Source organism: Oncorhynchus clarkii, chromosome 2 (genome assembly GCF_045791955.1).
Source record: "Oncorhynchus clarkii lewisi isolate Uvic-CL-2024 chromosome 2, UVic_Ocla_1.0, whole genome shotgun sequence".
Taxonomy (NCBI): domain Eukaryota; kingdom Metazoa; phylum Chordata; class Actinopteri; order Salmoniformes; family Salmonidae; genus Oncorhynchus; species Oncorhynchus clarkii.
Window position 1 is genome coordinate 79,532,400 of NC_092148.1, and position 16,747 is coordinate 79,549,146.

The 16,747-nt window shown below is 43.9% G+C and overlaps 2 protein-coding genes across 2 annotated transcripts in view; both read right to left on the reverse strand.

The window, feature by feature from the left end:
* Positions 1 to 16,747, reverse strand: part of LOC139378261 (cyclic nucleotide-gated channel beta-1-like) — a 43,644-nt gene that overhangs the window by 10,671 nt on the left and 16,226 nt on the right. Inside the window, exons 11-15 of the mRNA XM_071120561.1 lie at positions 14,927 to 14,981; positions 14,716 to 14,804; positions 14,337 to 14,363; positions 12,722 to 12,976; positions 858 to 1,403 (exon numbers count right to left, since the gene is read on the reverse strand). Of these exons, the coding sequence (XP_070976662.1) occupies positions 858 to 1,403; positions 12,722 to 12,976; positions 14,337 to 14,363; positions 14,716 to 14,804; positions 14,927 to 14,981 (972 nt within the window). The remainder of the gene's footprint in view (positions 1 to 857; positions 1,404 to 12,721; positions 12,977 to 14,336; positions 14,364 to 14,715; positions 14,805 to 14,926; positions 14,982 to 16,747) is intronic.
* Positions 1,399 to 12,383, reverse strand: LOC139374487 (procyclic form-specific polypeptide-like). Its single transcript, XM_071115503.1, has 4 exons — positions 12,246 to 12,383; positions 4,725 to 4,974; positions 1,897 to 1,930; positions 1,399 to 1,568 (listed from the first exon to the last, which is right to left on the reverse strand). The coding sequence occupies exons 1-4, from the start codon at positions 12,365 to 12,367 to the stop codon at positions 1,555 to 1,557; spliced, it is 420 nt and encodes a 139-aa protein (XP_070971604.1). The 5' UTR covers positions 12,368 to 12,383; the 3' UTR covers positions 1,399 to 1,554.

A 16,747-nucleotide genomic window follows, 5' to 3' on the forward strand; every position in this document is an offset into this window, starting at 1 on the left:
AGTGGTATTCAAAGTTGGGGAGTTGACCCCTAGTGAACTGCAGTGGAGTTGACAAAACCTTTAAAAATATTGTTTTTTTTAGAGGGTTGGACAACAAAAATACAGATTATTGTATGGGTTATTTTGATAAGAGATGAAAATGCAATGAATTTAAGGTTATTTGTTGACGTAAAAATCCAAATTTACAGATTTTAAGGCTGTGACATTAGATTTGCTATGGGGTGGGGTCGCGATAAATTATTGGGGAAAAAATGGAGTCCCCATTGAAAAAGTTTGAATACCACTGTACTAGACGCTCTAAGTGTCAACACAAAATAGGACACTACAAGTGTCAAATACTCTGGGCGGCAGGTAGCCAAACGGTTAAGAGCGTTGGGCCAGTAACCGCTGGTTCGAATCCCCAAGCTGACTAGGTGAAAAATCTGTTGATGTACCCTTGAGCAAGACACTTAACCCTAATTGCTCTGGATAAGAGGGTCTGCAAAATGACAAATGTACTCTCTCTTCAATTTTTGTCAGTGCTTCAAGTGCCACTTGAAGGATTGCCTATCACAAAATAGACAGCTGAAACTATTATATAACAAACAAACATACAGAGAACAAACAGACCATTTAAAGCAAGAGCTTCCTGGAACCACAGGATCCTAAGCTTCTAGGTTTTTCTGAGAAACATGCTACAGTACATACAAAACAGACATGTCACAGACAGAAACAACAACAAAGAACAACTGACTGCAACACAAGCCCAGCAAAATACAGCACAGCATCATAGCAATGTATCACAGCACAGGACAGCAACACTGCACAGCATTGAACAGAGCAGAGCAGGATGTCTGTGTGGGCTGCTGCTGAATCACCTGAGGGTAGAGCGGACGTGGGGTCGTCCTCGATGTGGAAGGTGGGGTTGAAAAGCCCTGACAGGTGCCTGGACAGGCTAATGGGTGGCAGGCGGGGGTAGGAGGGCACGTTGGGCAGCTCTAGGGTACTGTTGGGGGAGGACGGTGAGGGGCTGCGAGTCGGAGGGTGGTGTTGGAGAGGGACCTGGCGGACCAGGCGGTCCAACTCCAGGTCCCGGTTTTGCTGCTGCTGCTTAGGCATCCTGGGGCTTAAGGCTGTTCTGCACGTTGGTGTAGGACTATCCCACTCGCTGAGGTAAGTTGTATATCTGGCTGGGAAGATTGGCCAGGGTTTGGGGTAAGCTGGATAACTGCTGGAGTAGGTTGGTGGGTAGACCAGGTAACTGCTGAGGTATTTAAACTTGGAGCTGGTGGGGCAGTTGGGACATCTGTTGGGGCAGTTGAGAGATCTGTTGGGGCAGTTGGGAGACACGCTGGGACATTTGGGTGAATGGCCGAGAGTACTGGAAGAACTCTTGGGAGAGTTCTGTGGGGAGAGAGGGCATTAGCTGGGTGACCTGGGAGGTGAACTGGGAGAGGTTGGTGGGGAGCTGGGGCATGGGGGGAAGTTTAGGAGTGGTGATGTTGTACTCTTTCAGCAGGTTATTGAAGCTGTTGAGGCACGCAGGCGTGTGAGGAATACGCATGAGACAGCTCTTTACTGCATCGCAGCTGGCAGGGGAGGAGAGCACAGCACCGTCAATCAGGCAGCACAAGACAACACTCATCCAAATGAACACTCTGACGTGAGCGTCTTCAGTCACATTGTCTGTCATCAGATAGCACTGTGAGAGAGCATGAATGCACGCACCCAAGCAAAATGCAGGCACACACATGTTGTGGTCACTGCATTCTCCGAAGAGAAAGATTGGCCAGGTCCATCATGGGACTTGCAAACCAAGTTACAAACCAATATAGAAGATATGCATTCAAATGTGATTACAATATTCTCCTTTCAAACATAAAAACAGTTGTATTATAATGAGCAAATACTTAATACCACAGTTGCCCTCCTCTACAGTCTTCCACTCCTCCTGCAGAGCCATAGAAGCAGCAGAGGAACAGGAACAGCCATGAGTGACAGAACAACAGCAGGGAATAGCATTTAGTGACAGGTGCACAAGTCTCAAGAGAGACAGCTAAATGTTGAGTCTTCCCAAATGGAAAAGATATAGAAGAACCTAACACAATTGTTTTATGTTCTACCTGGAACTTGTAAGTAATACATTTGGCAGCAAATACAAATAGAACATTCATAGAATATTCTTGTAATATCTGACTTACATTTGAAGTCGGAAGTTTACATACACCTTAGCCAAATAAATTTGAACTCAGTTTTTCACAATTCCTGACATTTAATCCTAGTAAAAATGCCCTGTCTTATGTCAGTTAGGATCACCACTTTATTTTAAGAATGTGAAATGTCAGAATAGGAGAGAATTATTTATTTCAGCCTTTATTTCTTTCATTACATTCCCAGTGGGTCAGAAGTTTACATACACTCAATTAGTATTTGGTAGCATTGCCTTTAAATTGTTTAACTTGGGTCAAATGTTTTGGGTAGCATTCCACAAGCTTCCCACAATAATCCCTTCTGACAGAGCTGGTGTAACTGAGTCGGGTTTGTAGGCCTCCTTGCTTGCACACGCTTTTCAGTTCTGCCCACAAATTGTCTATGGGAATGAGGTCAGGGCTTTGTGATGGCCACTCCATTACCTTGACTTTGTTGTCCTTAAGCCATTTTGCCACAAATTTGGAAGTATGCTTGGGGTCATTGTCCATTTGGAAAACCCATTTGCGACCAAGCTTTAACTTCCTGACTGATGTCTTTAGATGTTGCTTCAATATATAAACAGAATTTTCCATTCTTATGATGCCATCTATTTTGTGAAGTGCACCAGTCCCTCCTACCGCAAAGCACCCCCAAAAATGATGCTGCCACCCCCGTGCTTCACGGTTGGGATGGTGTTCTTCAGCTTGCAAGCCTTTCCCATTTTTCCTCCAAACATAACGATGGTCATTCTGGTCAAACAGTTCTATTTCTGTTTCATCAGACCAGAGGACATTTCTCCAAAAAGTACAATCTTTGTCCCCATGTGCAGTTGCAAACCGTAGTCTGGCTTTTTTATGGCGGTTTTGGAGCAGTGGCTTCTTCCTTGCTGAGTGGCCTTTCAGGTTATGTCGATATAGATACTTTTGTACCTGTTTCCACCAGCATCTTCACAAGGTCCTTTGCTGTTGTTCTGGGATTGATTTGCACTTTACGTACCGAAGTACGTTCATCTTCAGGAGACAGAACGCCTCTCCTTCCTGAGCGGTATGACGGCTGTGTGGTCCCATGGTGTTTATACTTGCGTACTATTGTTTGTACAGATGAACGTGGTACCTCGGAAATTGCTCCCAAGGATGAACCAGGCTTGTGGAGGTCTACAATTGTTTTTCTGATGTCTTGGCTGATTTTGTTTGATTTTCCCATGATGTCAAGCAAAGAGGCACTGAGTTTGAAGGTAGGTCTTGAAATATATCCACAGGTACACCTCTAATTGACTCAAATTATGGCAATTAGCCTATCAGAAGCTTCTAAAGCCATTACATAATTTTCTGGAATTTCCCAAGCTGTTTAAAGGCAGTCAACTTAGTGTATGTAAACATCTTACCCAATGGATTTGTGATAGAGTGAATTATAAGTGAAATAATCTGTCTGTAAACAATTGTTGGAAAAATGACTTGTGTCATGCACAAAGTAGATGTCCTAACCGTCTTGCCAAAACTATAGTTTGTTAACAAGACATTTGTGAAGTGGTTGAAAAACGAGTTTTAATGATTCCAAACTAAGTGTATGTAAACTTCTGACTTATGTGGGTGGGTAACATTTAGAAATAACAGAAATGTTACATGTACTATATAAAAACTGTGAAGGGGGAGATTTTCCTTTTCACCTTGGGGATTCGAACCAGCGACCTTTCAGTTACTGGCCCAATGCTCTTAACCGCTAGGCTACCTGCCACCCCCAAAACATACAAGAGACATGTAAGCTAAGCCTTCTAAGGTCTCATATACATGAGACATACACATTTCAAAGCACTTGCATATAACTGTCTGACGCCATTAACGCACGCAAAGTCACACTTATTGAACAAAGAAGCAAGGTCTGCCGCGAGGAGCAGGAAGGGGGAAAGCAGAAAGAGGAGAAGAGGTGGAAGTGGGGAGGACAGGAGGAGGAGGAGAGGGAGGACAGGAGGAAGACTGGAGAAGGAAGAAGAATATATTTTTGATAGCAGCAGTGACTCTATTTAGGTATTAAGTTGAGATCGCTCAACAATCATTCTCACGATAGCACATTGGTAGTAATCAGTGACAAATATCAAAGATAAGCTGGGCTTGGTTAAAATCCTGGATAGTTGACCAAAGGCATAGCTGTAGATACAGTATATCAACTGTCCAGTAGGAGCCCAGCATTAATATTGTATTTTTCTTATGGTAATTGTCATGTTTTTGTTATATAATAGTCATAGATGACTCATACTCATCTATTTTGTCACATATGTCATACAATGTCCATGTAGGAAAGTGGCCACTCATGTATTTGATTGTGTTTGTCATACAAAGCCAAACATACACCATTTCAATGTTGATATAGAAGATACATGTACAAATCATTATTTGTATCTTACCTGATTCTTACTAGATTTTTGTACAAATAATCTACTTCTGCCATACAAGATTATCATTTTAATTTCATGATTATTTTCATTATTTTTATGACGAAAACCATGGCTTTGACATTACCTTGGTAGTGGTGTTAGAAAGCAGAGGACTGCAACAAACCTGTGGTTGTTGGGTCACCGGTTCAGGTGCTACTTTGGCATCCTGGGCCTTTGGTTTAGGTTCAGGCTCTACTGTCTTGAATCGCTCTGGCTCTGGGCTTGAACGAGGGGATGGAGAGGCCCTCTGGGGCTCTGGCTCCTCCTGGGGTTCTGGTTCAATGTCGGGTGATGCAGCCTCTCTGGGCTCTGTCTGAGGGGTACTCTCTGCTGCCTCCACTGGGTCCTCCTCAGCAGGACACACCTGGCACCTACTGTATAGTACAGGTGCAGTTAGGGGCCACATCAAAGAAATGTGCATACAGTGATATGAACAAATAAAAATGAACACAGCATGGGGAAAGTGATTCGATAGCATCATGGTTGCCCCATTATTACAGTGAAAACGGATTTCTTCTAGCCCAACCAGGTCAAAAGATCTGACCTATATATTTCCTACAGAATTTTTTTTATCTTCCTATTGCGGATCGCCGGGTTGTCAATAGTTACCACAGCCACAAAATAAAAATAGTCTATATCATAAAAATTCATGAAAACAAAAATTAGCTTTTTGGTCTTCATTGAAAGATGCTCTTAGCAGAAATCGCTCCGGCATTTCCTGGTCGCTGAAATTATAATAGTTTGCCTAATTTCAGTTTATATGACAAAACAAGCAAGTATGTGTAGAGAATCATTGTACCATCTAAACCATTGTAAAATATATTGTCCATAATCAAAAAATATTGTACTTTCAGCTGTTTGAAGCTGGTATTCAAAACCGAAAGGGAAGGACGCAAAAACGGAATTTAAGCATGGGAAGCATTATGTGGCGTACAGCAGGTCAGCCACCAGGGGGAGACTCGTCGAGGCCTGATGGCAGACAAGAGTAAACATCACGAGGCGATGGTTCCATCTGCTGGACGTGCCAGGTCTTGACGGATCGCCGGACAGGACTAATTGGGGCTGATTGGGGATTGTTGAGTAATCAAGGGCTGATTCCTCACCAGCTATACAAGTCCCATAAAGCTGCCAGAAGGGCAGCACACAGGGGAGAGACTGGGGGAGGAAAGGACTGACGTATAGTTGGGGACGGTACCAGAGGTAACAGGAGGGAGTTTAATCCCCACAGGACACAGCAAGACCCGGAGCACCAAGGATGGTATCCCGGAGAGGGTTCTCTTGGAGACTATTTCTTTTAGATTATTATTTTAATAAACACCTTTGAAATGAGCTAATCCTACTCTGTCCGTGTCTGATCTGTGTAAACGTTTTGACCCAACCCCTTGGTCTGCCACAATAGAAATAACTTTGATTTTCTTTCAGTGAGAATGACATTTCTATAACTCACATTTCTATGTGAATGTGGTCAAGTCACCCAAAAAGTTACATATTGCAGCTTTAAGGTTAGGCGTAAGGTTAACAGTGTGGTTAAGGTTACGGTTAGGTTAAAATCCGATTTTTAAGAAAATAAATGGGCAAGGTTTAGTCATTTGAGACTGTGGTAACTAGTGACAAACGGACTGCCATGTTGTGGGTTGTTCTAAAACTACTCAGTCATGTTACCTCATTGGCTAGCTAGCTAACAGCCTGTTAACTTTACCAGTATATCCAAACATTTGGGGCATAGAAATTAGAACAATACTCATAGCAATGCATGATGCTGCATTCACATCCTAGTCGGAACTAAGAAACTCAGACATTTCAGACTTGCTAGCTGGTTGTAGTTATAGAGTACCACATGAGTCATAATACCCATATAACCTAGCGGTCAAACAGGGGAGTGGTTCCAATCTTTTTCCACCATTTTTCCCATGGGGGATTTTAGAAACACTTCAAATAAGAGCTGTGTACAGTAGGCTTACCCTGGCATGACGTTGTGATAACCGTGTAAATCTCTCTAGGACAACGTGACTTTCAATATATTCGCCTGTATTTACCCCCCCAAAATGAATCTGGGTGTAAATGGAGCCGAATATATTGATAAAAGTCACCTTATCCAAGAGAGATTTACATGGTTATCAAAACGTCACACCAGGTTCAGCCTTCACGAAACACAGCCCTTATTTAATCCCCTATGACGAAAATTAATGGTGGAAAAACTATTGGAACCATTTCCGTTTGACTGCTGGGTTTTATGGATATTATGACGCCTCCACTGTGGGGCTCTATACACATGCTGATTTTAACCAGTTAGCAAGTCAGACATTTCCGAGTTCCTAGTTCTGACTAGGATGTGAACACGGCATGAATGACAGATCTCTTGCATGTTGTCATCGCAATACTTTTTAAAGAGACAGTGTAATGCGTTGTAGTATGATTCAATTTTAGTCCTGTATTGACGCTTTGCCTGTTTGATGATTCGTCAGAAGGCATAGTGGGATTTCTAATAAACTTCCGGGTTAGAGTTCCGCAGCTCTACCCTTTAGTTCAGTGCGGATGCTGCCTGTAATCCATGACTTCTAGTTGTGATATGTACGTACAGTCACTGTGGGGACGACGTCATCGATGCACTTATTGATGAAGCTAGTGACTGATGTGGTGTACTCCTCAATCAATCAACAACAAAAAATGAAATCGTATTTTCAGATCCTCCTACATTTCATGTGGTGCTCCTAACTTTTTAAAGTTGGGAGCACCAGTGTTTCCAATGAAAGTGTTTAATTTAGAACAATGGTCACAGCAAAATGTTGCTCCCAATGCCTCCCCCTATAACCGCCTGACACTACTGCATAGGTAGAACAACATGTCACTTGCCAATCTTACTAATACCGTGCATTATCTAATCAACCCAGCTACCAGTTTAGTAGCCAATCAAGAAAATTCAATAGAAGAAATAAGTGTAAAGTTAAACATAAACAAAATATATTTTTCAGACATTTAGTTTGTTGCCAGTAAACAGTTAGCAGCGGGTGTATTCAAAGTGTTACATCTGATAGACTACGCATGGTCAAAAACAATTCGCTTGCAATATGGACAAGGCAGGCTTGAGGCTACTCACTTGAACACTCAAGAGATTTCGAGTGCATTCGGTAATAGTTTACCTCCCAAGACTCATCTTTGCGACATGAACGAATCTGTTGTCAAGTCAACGAACGTTTTGCTGTGTTTTAAAGTTTTGAAATAGAGAGAGAATCGTCTACCTCTCAATGGATTCGCTCGAGCCCAAACCTTCACCCGCGTCGAAGCGAAAAACAGGAAACCCGCTCAGTTACTACGCAACCGTCGAGAGGGGACCAGCGGTTGCCAGGGGAAGCGATGTCGTGATTATGATTACATCACAAATGTTTTGATTATATGTGTATTTTGTCACATGCACAGGTTCGTTGATGAAGTTGCAGTGTACAGTGAAATACTTAAGCTCCGAGCTCCAACAGTGTAGGTGTGAATGAAACAATAAAACAACTATGATAATATATACATATTTACAACTGTGACAATGATACATATAAATGTCCATTAGGGTGTAGGCAGGGTAATTGTACGTTGAGGAGGGGGGAGAAACATTTAAATGTCCATGGGGGAGCAGCAGGAAGAGGTGGGTGCGTGGGGGGTTAGGAGTAGTGGTGGCTATTCAGAAGGATGTCTGTTGGGGAGGGGGCAAAGGGGGCAGGCCACATTTCTTCAGCCTCCTGTGGTTAAAGAGTCACTGTCGTGCCTTCTTCACATCTGTGTCCTTGTGATTTAACCATTTCAGCTCCTCGGAAATGTGTACGCCAAGGAACTTGACGTTTTTGACCATCTCTACATCGGCCATGTTGATGAGGATGGGGGCGTGCCCAGCCTGATTCCTCCTGAAGTCCACAATCAGCTCCTTTGTTTTGCTGACTTTGAGGGAGAGGTTGTTTACCTGACACCTCATCCCTGTAGGCTGTCTCATTGATTTTGGTAATCAAATCAAATGTTATTTGTCACATGCTCCAAATACTTACCTGCAAGCCCTTAACCAACAATGCAGTTCAAGAAATCAAGTTAAGAAAATATTTACCTAATAAACTTAAGTAAAAAATAATAATAAATAAATAACACAATAAAATAACAATACCGAGGCTATATACAGGAGGCACCAGTACTGAGTTAATGTGCAGGTGGTACAGGTTAGTCAAGGTAATTTGTACATGTAGGCAGCGGGAAATGGACTATGCATTGATAACAAACAGCTAGTTATAAACAAAGGGTGTTATCAATGTAAATAGTCCGGGTGACCTGCGATCAGGCCTACCATTTTTGTGTCGTCAGCAAACTTAATGATGGTGTTGGAGTCGTGCTTAGCCACGCAGTGAACAGGAGTACAGGTGGTCTGCTTAAAACATGTAGGTATTACAGACTTGGTAATCCGTCTGGCCCCGCAGCCCTGTGAATGTTGACCTGTTTAAAGGTCTTGCTCACATCGGCTATACTCACTTATACTCCCTCTCCGGCGTTTAGCTCATCTGGTAGGCCTGTGTCACTGGGCAGCTCGCGGCTGGTTTTCCCTTCGTCGTCCGTAATAGTTTCCAAGCCCTGCCACATCCGGCGAGCGTCAGAGCCGGTGGAGGAGGATTCAATCTTGGTCCTGTATTGACGCTTTGCCTGTTTGATGGTTCGTCGAAAGGCATAGCGGGAATGCTTATAAGCGTCCAGATTAGTGTCCCGCTCCTTGAAAGCGGCAACTCTAGCCTTTAGCTCGGTGCAGATGTTGCCTGTAATCCATGGCTTCTGGATGGGATATGTACGTACGGTCACTGTGGGGACGATGTCGTCGATGCACTTATTAATGAAGCCGGTGACTGAGGTGGTATACTCCTCAATGCAATTGGATGAATACCTGAACATATTCCAATCTGTGCTAACAAAACAGTCCTGTACCGTAGCATCCGCGTCATATGACCACTTCCGTATTGAGCAAGTCACTGGTACTTCCTGCTTAAGTTTTTTATTGTAAGCAGGAATCAGGAGGATATAATTATTGTCAGATTTGCCAAATGGATGGTGAGGGAGAGCTTTGTATGCGTCTCTGTGTGTGGAGTAAAGGTGGCCTAGAGTTTTTTTTCCCTCTGGTTGCACATGTGACATGCTGGTAGAATTGAGGTAAAACGGATTTAAGTTTGCCTGCATTAAAGTCCTCTGCCACTAGGAGTGCTGCTTCTGGATGAGCATTTTCTTGTTTGCTTATGGCCTTATACAGCTCGTTGAGTGCAGTGTTAGTGCAGGCATCAGTTTGTGGTGTTAAATGGACGGCTACAAAAACTATAGATGAAAACTCTTTGGTAGATAGTATGGTCTACAGTTTATCATGAGGAACTCTACCTCAGGAAAGCATTACCTTAATACCTTGCGCACCAGCTGTTATTGACAAATAGACACACAGCCGCACCCCTCATGTTACCAGACGTAGCTGTACTGTTCTGCCAATGTACAGAAAACCCAGCCAGCTGAATATTATCAGAGTCGTCGAAACATAAGATATTACAGTTAATGTCCCATTGGTAGGATAGTCTTGAGCGGAAATCATCCAATTTATTTTCCAGTAGAACGGATGGTAGAGGCAGGTTGCCCACTCGCCAACATATTCTCACAAGGCACCCCGATCTCTGCCCCCTGTATTTCTGTATTTTCTTCACATGAATGACGGAGATTTGGGCATGGTCTCGGAGAAGCAGTATATCCTTCGTTTCGGACTCATTAAAGAAAAAAATTGTTGCCAGTTCGAGGTGTGTAATCGCTGTTCTGATATCCAGAAGCTATTTTTGGTCATAAGAGACGGTAGCAGCAATATTATTTACAAAATAAGTTACAAACAATGCAAAAAAAAATACAAAATAGCACAGTTGGTTAGCAGCCCGTAAAATGGCAGCGATCTCCTCTGGCGCCATTGTATCAGGCCTACTACTGTCGTGTCGTCAGGGAACTTGATGATGTAGTTGGAACTATGTGAGGCCGCACAGTCATGGGTATACATGAGGCGACTGAGGATGCACCCTTGTGGAGCCTCCATGTTGAGGATCATTTGTGGAGGAGGTAATGTTGCCTACCTTCACCACCTGGGGGCAGCCCGTCAGGATGTCCAGGACCCAGTTGCATAGTGAGAAGTTCAGTCCCAGGGCTGTGAGCTTTGTGGTGAGCTTAGAGAGCGGTAGGCGAATTGGAGGGTTGAGTGTGTAGGGAAGGGAGGAAGTGATGTCTTTGAATTTCAAAGCACTTCATGATGACGGAATTTAGTGCTATGGGTCAGTAGTCATTCAATTCAGTTACTTCCCTTTTCTTTGGCAGGGGATGATAGTGGACATCTTGACGCAGCCTGAGCTGCTGACAAGCATTTTTCTCTGCTCATACAGGAGTAATAAAGGCACAGTGCACTAATTTGGCAAAAAACATACACCCCCCAAAAAATATATTTGTATATTATTATAATTTTTGGGGTGATTTATCAGGGGGTGCTGCAGCACCCTTACTTCCCGTAGCTATGCTCATGAGGATAAAATCAAAGACAGTACAGTAAAGATAGGCAGAAACTGCTTCTCCAATAGAAATCCCCAATCACACTTCTAGACGATGTCATGGCGACGCTAGCTAGCTAAGATCATGCGCCGGAACATGTCACCGGGTCGTGAAGAGGGCACAACAAAGCCTATTCCCCCTCAGGAAACTAAAAAGACTTGGCATGGATCCTGAGATCCTCAAAAGGTTCTACAGCTGCAACATCGAGAGCATCCTGACTGGTTGCATCACTGCCTGGTACGGCAATTGCTCAACCTCCAACAGCAAGGCACTTCAGAGGGTAGTGCGTACGGCCCAGTACATCACTGGGGCAAAGCTGCCTGCCATCCAGGACCTCTACACCAGGCGGTGTCAGAGGAAGGCCCTAAAAATTGTCATAGACTGTTCTCTCTATTACCGCATGGCATGCGGTACCGGAGTGCCAAGTCTAGGACAAAAAGGCTTCTCGACAGTTTTTACCCCCAAGCCATAAGACTCCTGAACAGGTAATGGCTACCCGGACTATTTGCATTGTGTCCCACCACCCGCCAACCCCTCTTTTCACACTACTGCTACTCTCTGTTCATTATATATGCATGGTCACTTTAACCATATCTACATGTACATACTACCTCAATAAGCCTGACTAACCGGTGTCTGTATATAGCCTTGCTACTCTTATTTTCAAATGTCTTTTTACTGTTGTTTTATTTCTTTACTTAGCCACATACACACACCTTTTTCGCACTATTGGTTAGAGCCTGTAAGTAAGCACACTGTAAGATTTACACCTGTTGTATTCGGCGCACGTGACAAATGAACTTCAAACTTGATTTGATTTGATGTGTAACCTGTTCAGGGCATGACAGGGATGAGACAGCCTTACCTCCCCTCCCACACATGTACAGGCATGTGTAGGAGGGGAGGGACTTCACACATTTATGGCCAGTTGTCTCTTAAACCATGACCCCAATAAATGTTACATTTAAAATGCTATACAAGTGTAGGGCAGGTGGTTGGAGATAGCCTATGCATTTGTTCTGGAGTAGGCAGGGGACTCTGAGGATGTTAAGCCTGAGTGAAAACTTACTCTGAGTCTTTGTCTTCCTCCAGAATGGCTTCCTGGCTTTGAATGGACAGTTTGATTGATTGGGTATCTTGCATCTGCCTGATGGCCGTCTCAGCTGTGTGTCTGGCCACCTCCTCCGCCATTCGCACCAAATCCACGCAGCCCTGGGTCATCCTGCAGAGATGTGCACATTGCTGGGATATTACTAGTATGTCATATTAAGCTAACTTTATTTAGCCAACTTTATTTCTCATTTAACTTACTCCTTTAGACTGAAGGGGGAACAAGTCTGGTTAACCCAATGAGAAGATATGCAACTTTTGTTGGATCACCATAGCCAGACAATGTGTAAAATAGTGACTGTGTGTAGACTGCTGTGATATTCTACATAAATTACTTTGAGATATTTGATCTTGTATGACTCCTTGTAGGCCTTCAGCCTCTCTCTTGATGCTCTCTATGAAGAGTGTCCACCTGCCTGTCGGGGTCTCAGCAACCTCCAGCAATGGGGTTGTTGACTGGCACATTTGGAAGATTCGGTTCAGGCTCATCTGGTTTCAATGGCTGTTTTTGCTGTGCCGGCTGTGCCAGAGCCATCTCTGTTGGTAATGTCATCTGTGTTGGCACCTCCAGATCCTTCATGTCTGCTTCTACTACTTCCTCCAGAACCAGGTCCACTGCTTTGGGTCTTTTAGAGACTTTGGGACAAGCAGTCATACAATACGCCACTGTCTGTGTCTGGACTGTTACAACTGATAAGACACCCAGAGTCAACATGGTAATGTGAACAATCAATTGTGTTTTGATGTGTAGCATTTGATTTGAGAGGAAAATCTTTGAAATCAAGAATTAAAATATGACATTCTCTTATTTTATTTTTCAATTATAAGCAATATGCTTAAATGAACACTATGTACAAAATGTTTTGTAAGAATTTAATATCATCATCTCTTAACACGACAAAATATTTCAGATGATATCATTATTATTATTTATTTAGTTATTTGTAACTTTTTTTTTTACCCCCTTTTCTCCCCAATTTTTTGTGGTATCCAATTGTTAGTAGTTACTATCTTGTCTCATTGCCACAACTCCCGTATGGGCTCGGGAGAGACGAAGGTCGAAAGCCATGCGTCCTCCGCCAGGCCCGCCACAGGAGTCGCTGGTGCGCGATGAGACAAGGATATCCCTACCGGCCAAACCCTCCCTAACCCGGACGACGCTAGGCCAATTGTGCATCGCCCCATGGACCTCCCGGTCGCGGCCGGCTGCGACAGAGCCTGGGCGCGAACCCAGAGTCTCTGGTGGCACAGCTAGCACTGCAATGCAGTACCCTAGATCACTGCGCCACCCGGGAGGCCATCTTTATTATTTTTATAATATTTCACAACACGTTATTATAATGTCAGGGATACTTTTTTAGGAATGATGTCATAATTTATCAACTTATTTGTAATAACTTGACTCCCTTGACTCTGTTTGTCAAATCCTCTTTTGTGGATTTCATTCCAAAAAAAATCTATCAGATCAAAATAAACATAATTACAACTTTAGGCCACATTCATAGTTCAAGGCGATAAGAATAGGTCACGAGGGAAAACATGTACAATATGATTAAGTGGTTTTTGTGTTAGCTTTTCAGGGCAGCAATAATCTTTACCTTCAAAAAAGTAGTTTAATATGGTATATTTAATGTACAAATACTATGAGTCACAATGTTGCCTCATAGCTCTATGTGTCTGTATGTATTTTCTAATATACTTAATCTCTTAATGCATCCAAATGACTTCAAAGATTACTACAATGAAGACAAGACCCATTTCTTGCTACATATCGACAAGAGTTGAACAACTGACATTAACTGACAAACAGTTAATTTTAATACATTGACTATACACAATTAAAATCAAACTAAAATATCTGCATTCCATAAAGAGTAAGGTAAATTAAACATATTTTTTAAGCGATGTCTCACAGCTGCCAGGTTGCTCAGTGGAGCTGTATAAATGTCGACAATCATCTATGTCGGTAAGTCTGTTTTTCTGCCTCTATCTCTTTGCTCTCAGTCTCAGTCTCTTTCACGGTTCCTCAGTCTTCTTTCTCCTTTTGTTTAAGGGGCTCTCAGCGCTCCCACCCCCCCTGAAACAGAAGGAGAAGATGGACTGAGTTAGGGTGTCTCTAAACCGGACCAACAGAAGGAGAGGGTTACAGTCTCTTCTGTGACTGCAACACTTTATGGAATATAGAAGAAATAGTACAAAATAAAAGAGAAATAGTAGGTCCCAAGCCTACACTTACTGCATGGCATAACATCTCAATTAACCTGAATTTGTCAAAATTGCTGACGGGTCTAACTGTGTCTAACTGACTCTGTAGTGAGTCCATTGTGTGATTTTAGATCTGCTTGTATTTTGAACTGAGAATGAGGCCTCAGTTTGAAGGTAAGAGGAAGAGAAAATGTGAAAAACAAGCAAAAATAAATGTCACGTACCATTCGGCACAACTTCAACATCATCTCTGGATCTCGCGACAGGCTGTGGCATCTTGAGGCCGAGGCCCGTCACGAACCAGCCCACGACACTGTGTGACACATAGAGAAACACCTTACTAACGGGCCAAAGGGAACACAGGAACAAACAGACATACAGCTGAGCCTACATTCTAACGGCTGTAGCATAGTGCCGTCTGTGGGTTAAATTTACTTCGAGTTCTGTGAGTCCTCATCTCCTTTGAGGGACTCCGGAGATGGTGAGAGAACTGAGAGAAAATGAGAAGACAGGTGTACAACATTAGCATACACGCATAGCTAGTAGATTTGTATTATTGGGTGCAGGTTTCTTGGACACAGATTAAGACAAGTCCGGGACAGGGCCTGCAAACCATTACAGACTACAAATGAAGCACAGCCGAGAGCTGCCCAGGGACACGAGCCTACCGGACAAGCTAAACTACTTCTATGCTCGCTTCGAGGCAAATAACACTGAAACATGCATGAGAGCACTAACTGTACCGGAAGATTGTGTGATCACGCTCTCCGCAGCCGATGTGAGTAAGACCTTTAGACAGGTCAACATTCACAAGGCCACAGGGCCAGATGGATTACCAGGATGTGTACTGCGAGCATGCGCTGACCAATTAGCAAGTGTCTTCACTGACATTTTCAACCTCTCCCTGTCCGAGTCTGTAATACCAACATTTTAAGCAGACCATCATAGTGCCTGTGCCCAAGAACATTAAGGTAACCTGCATAAATGACTACCGACCCGTAGCACTCACGTCTGTAGCCATGATGTGCTTTGAAAGGCTGGTCATGGCTCACATCAACACCATCATCCCAGAAACCCTAGACCCACTCCAACTTGCATACCGCCCCAATAGATCCACAGATGATGCAGTCTCTATTGCACTCCACATTTCCCTTTCCCACCTGGATAAAAGGAACCCCTATGTGAGAATGCTATTCATTTACTACAGCTCAGCGTTCAAGTGCCCTCAAAGCTCATCACTAAGCTAAGGACCATGGGACTAAACACCTCCCTCTGCAACTGGATCCTGGACTTCCTGACGGGCCGCCCCCAGGTGGTAAGGGTAGGTAACAACACATCCGCCAAGCTGATCCTTAACACAGGAGCCCCTCAGGGGTGCGTGCTCAGCCCCCTCCTGTACTCCCTCTTCACTCATGACTGCACGGCCAGGCACGACTCCAACACCATCATTGCATTTGCCGATGACACAACAGTGTTAGGCCTGATCACCAACAACGACGAGACAGCCTATAGGGAGCAGGTCAAAGACCTGGCTGTGTGGTGCCATGACAACAACCTCTTCCTCAATGTGATCAAGACAAAGGAGATGATTGTGGACTACAGGAAAAAGAGGACCGAGCACGCCCCCATTCTCATCGACGGGGCTGCAGTGGAGCAGGTTGAGAGCTTCAAGTTCCTTGGTGTCCACATCACCAACAAACTAACATGGTCTAAGCACACCATGACAGTTGTGACGTGGGCACGACAAAACCTATTTGGCATGGGTCCTCAGATCCTCAAAAGGTTCTACAGCTGCACCATCGAGAGCATCCTGACTGGTTGCATTACTGCCTGGTATGGCAACTGTTTGGCCTCCGACCGCAAGACACTACAAAGGTTAGTGCGAACGGCCCAGTACATCACTGGGGACAAGCTTTCTGCCATCCAGGACCACTATACCAGGCGGTGTCAGAGGAAGGCCCTAAAAAGTGTCAAAGACTCTAGCCACCCTAGTCATAGACTGTTCTTTCTGCTACCACACGGCAAGCAGTACCGGAGCGTGAAATCTAGGTCCAAGAGGCTTCTTAACAGCTTTTACTCCCAAGCCATAAGACTCCTGAACATCTAGTCAAATGGCTACCCAGACTATTCGCATTGCCCCCCCCCCCCCACACACACACCACTGCCACTCTCTGTTGTCATCAATGCATAGTCACTTTAATTAACTCTACCTACATGCTACCTCAACAACTAACCGGTGCCCCCGTACATTGACTC